The sequence below is a fragment of the Phalaenopsis equestris genome, unplaced genomic scaffold (assembly GCF_001263595.1).
Source record: "Phalaenopsis equestris unplaced genomic scaffold, ASM126359v1 Scaffold000229, whole genome shotgun sequence".
Lineage (NCBI taxonomy): Eukaryota > Viridiplantae > Streptophyta > Magnoliopsida > Asparagales > Orchidaceae > Phalaenopsis > Phalaenopsis equestris.
In genome coordinates, this window is record NW_018164671.1 from 208,270 (window position 1) to 211,835 (window position 3,566).

General features: G+C 38.4%; 1 protein-coding gene across 1 annotated transcript in view; it reads right to left on the minus strand.

Moving 5' to 3' along the window:
• Window positions 1-1,174: 1,174 nt before the first annotated feature.
• Window positions 1,175-3,566, minus strand: part of LOC110023737 (protein NRT1/ PTR FAMILY 5.2-like) — a 14,525-nt gene continuing 12,133 nt past the window's right edge. Inside the window, 2 exon segments of the mRNA XM_020723295.1 lie at window positions 1,175-1,447; window positions 1,539-1,736. Coding sequence (XP_020578954.1) covers window positions 1,175-1,447; window positions 1,539-1,736 — 471 coding nt within the window.

Sequence of the window (3,566 nt, forward strand, 5' to 3'; positions counted from 1 at the left end):
ATTCTTTACACAAGTAACAATCATAAATAAACTTAGAAAAACAAATAATAAATTATACTATGAAAAATAAATATCCAAAGCAGCATTGACAGTGTTCCAATAAAAAAAACAAATATCCAAAGCAGTATAGGCAGTGTCCCAATATAAAATAAAGATAAATTATCCAACTAGAAAAAAATGAAAGTCAGGCATCCTTGTTGTCATTCAAATAACATAAATAATTGATCTAACAATCAGGGATCATCATCATCAGGTCTTCAAGCAACTTCATAAAGAACCAGTACAATAACATGTCCTCATAAATATCTGGAGTTGCTTCCAAAATTTGCATAACTTGTCGAATGAAAGTTTTTATTGATGTATCAGGATTATTGGTGCATCAAGCAACTAAGTGTGATATTTGGTTTCTAATAAATAAAGCATCTTCTTTTTTTTCTTTTTCTTAACCCTCAGGCGCTTAGATCAATTAGAAGATTCAACTTCAATAAGGTTAGGGCTGGGGGCTTCATTTGAACCATAAATTAGCTCGACATCCATAAGCTTAGTTATGCCAGCAAAACCTCTCTTGCTAGGGGTCAATGCATGATCACCCAGGCAACAACTCCACCAAACATATTGTCCAACTTTTCTTCAAGTTCAGGGTTGATACCACCAAACATAAACTTTTTAGATTTTGAACGATCTACCAATTAATGTGTTATTCTTATGTTGGTGTAATTGAGGAAATAAATAATTGGTAAGGGACTTCACATTCTATTAATTCTAGCCTCCAATCTCTCGACCCACAATTCTTTTGAAGCATCTATGCTTTATTTTATGGGGTCCCAACCTAAGCTTGTGGATCCATACTTCAACTCTTTCCATATTATCCAATCATTTTTTAACTGATCTCACTTGTTTTTTAATTGCATCTTATCATAATCTCTTTATGTCCATTCCTTGAATTTCTTTATTATATTTTGCCAACCCTCATTATTAGAAAAGGTAGTTGACTTATTTCCTAATTTTACCTCTTTAATGCATAGGTCAAGAAACATTATTTTAACAACTTTATCCCCATCATAGATGAACCAATTTCTTTTGCCTTTACCATGATGACATTAGCATGAAAAAGAACCAAGCAACATAAATGTATAACATATGAAAAATAAAGTTTCATTTAAAGTACCAGAACTCAAAAAACCAACTGGAAGGAAACATCACAAAAAACCACAAACACCCACATCATCACTAACAACACAACCCCTAACATCAGCACACTCCACCAAGAGCACCATTGTCGTGGCACATAAGAACCAGCCTCAACATCTATACACGCCACCATGAGCACCATCACCATGGCACTAACAGTAACATCTACACACACCACCAAGAGAACCATCATCACGACACTGAGGAACCACCTCCAGCATCTACACAAACCACCAAGAGCATCATCATCATGATACTAAGGAACCAACCCCAGCATCTACGCACATCACCAAGAGCACCGCCATCATGACACTAAAGAGTCACCCCCGACATCTACACACACCAACAATAACATCACCAACAGTATCATGAACACCAAGACCACCACTAACAACATCACCCCCAACATCAACACACACCACCAATAACACTGATTCATCTCCAAGCAACCCTTCAGAGCGTCTGAGATACTTGGCATATGCAAAATTCGCCGCAACACCAAATTTAGGATCCCCACGCTCAACAAGAGGTAGAGTCTTGGTACCCTCCCAGAAGATAGATCAATCATCTGGTCCAAATCATAAGTGCTAAAGAAGAATGTTTTCTCCCTCAATCTCATTCTCCATCGGTGCTGAGAGGCACCACCCACTGAAGGGTTGAAAGCAACCGCTTGCTCAACCATCACCTGCACTTCCGGAGGTAACATTTTAAAATCAGGTTCTTGACTTTGCCCCTCCCTCAGCTCTAAAAAGATTGGGAGAGGAGCGGCTCAGTCCTCTTGGTCATCGTCTGAATGACAACTTCCCATTATGCAAAGTTTCCTCATAGGGAAACCCCCCTCCATCCTCAAAGAACCATCGACTGAATGGCCATTACTTAAATTTATAGATCCCACCTCAACCACCTGTTTAGAGGTCCTCATCTTAGGCACTACACGATTACTAGGTCATTTAACCTTAGAGAAGGACCTCACCCTTTTCTTCAATGCTTGAACCACTAATGCGCCAGCATCCTCACTAATGAATTTCGAGTGTTGTCCACCCTCCATACTCGACGCTACTGAGGGAATGGAAGTTGAATCTGAAAGAATGCTAGGAAGATAAGTCCTTATGTCTCATTTACAATGGTTTTAACACAAAAATTAAGAAGTATTCAATTATTACATATATTAATAGTAATGAATACCATGAACTAGTTCTTAAATTTTAGATGCTCTTGTCCTTATCATAGTTGTCCCTATCAAGCAACAAGAGATTTAGAAAGATTTAATATGTACATAAAGAATGTGTTAGTGTGAATCTCAAATAAATCTCAAGGTTGTTAGTAGAGATGACATGGCTGGTGGCTCCCTCTCTTATCGAAGATGACCCATCACTGTCCGTACAACCATCTAACTTTTGCGTATAAGGAGGATGACACTCTCTAATGGATAAAGAGTAGACCATCCCCTAAAAAATTTACATGGTTTTATCCATACAGACTAATCTAGCGCCCTCCAACTCAAATGAATGAAGCAGACCATTCAACTCTAGAGCAAATGGTCACCTGACTTGATGTCCTCCCGTTCTGATGGCCACCCGACCTAGTGGCCACCCAGTCAAATCCGTCGGCTCCCTGGGGCGCATTAATTTATAGACTAAAATACTTCCACCATACCTACGTACGCTAGGGGATCCATTTCATGAATAAAGATTACACAAATTTACTATTCATTACCGTGTTGTTGTTCTCTCTCTCTCTCTCTCTCTCTCTCTCTTCCATTAGCACTCTATCCCTTAGTTTTGCTTATTCAACGTATTGTATTTGAAATAATTTTGAGTTGTTTGGTTCACCATAAGCTAAACGTAATACTTTATTTTTTTTTTTTGGCTTAAAGTAGATTGAAATAATATATTTGCCTTGAGCAAGGGCGACGGGAGGGGATTGACAGCCGTTGGTGGCGGTGGCGGGCTGCAATAGCTTAATTCGATGATAATCCTTAAATATCATCAGATTTCCATCCAATTTATGTCGAAAATATCTGACACAAATATGATTAATTCCTGTAGTGAAACCCGATAGTAGATTTCTGGTTCACCACGTCACCGATCCAATTGGCATTCGATAATGTCTGAAGAGGGTCGCCATGTGTGATAACAATGTCATAATCAAGTGTGCAATGTTGATAATGAAAAATAAATTTAAGAGGTTGGAAGTGATACCTTGTAGGTTATGCATATGTTGGCATATTTGGTTCATCAAGAAGAAGATATTTGGTCTGGTAATTGTAAGGTATTATAGAGCTTCCGTAGCCCTTAGATATTATGTTCGATTATCCAAGAGGGGTTTAGTATCAGTGTCGGCACTATTTTTGGTGTGGGGGTTGCCCGTAAGAA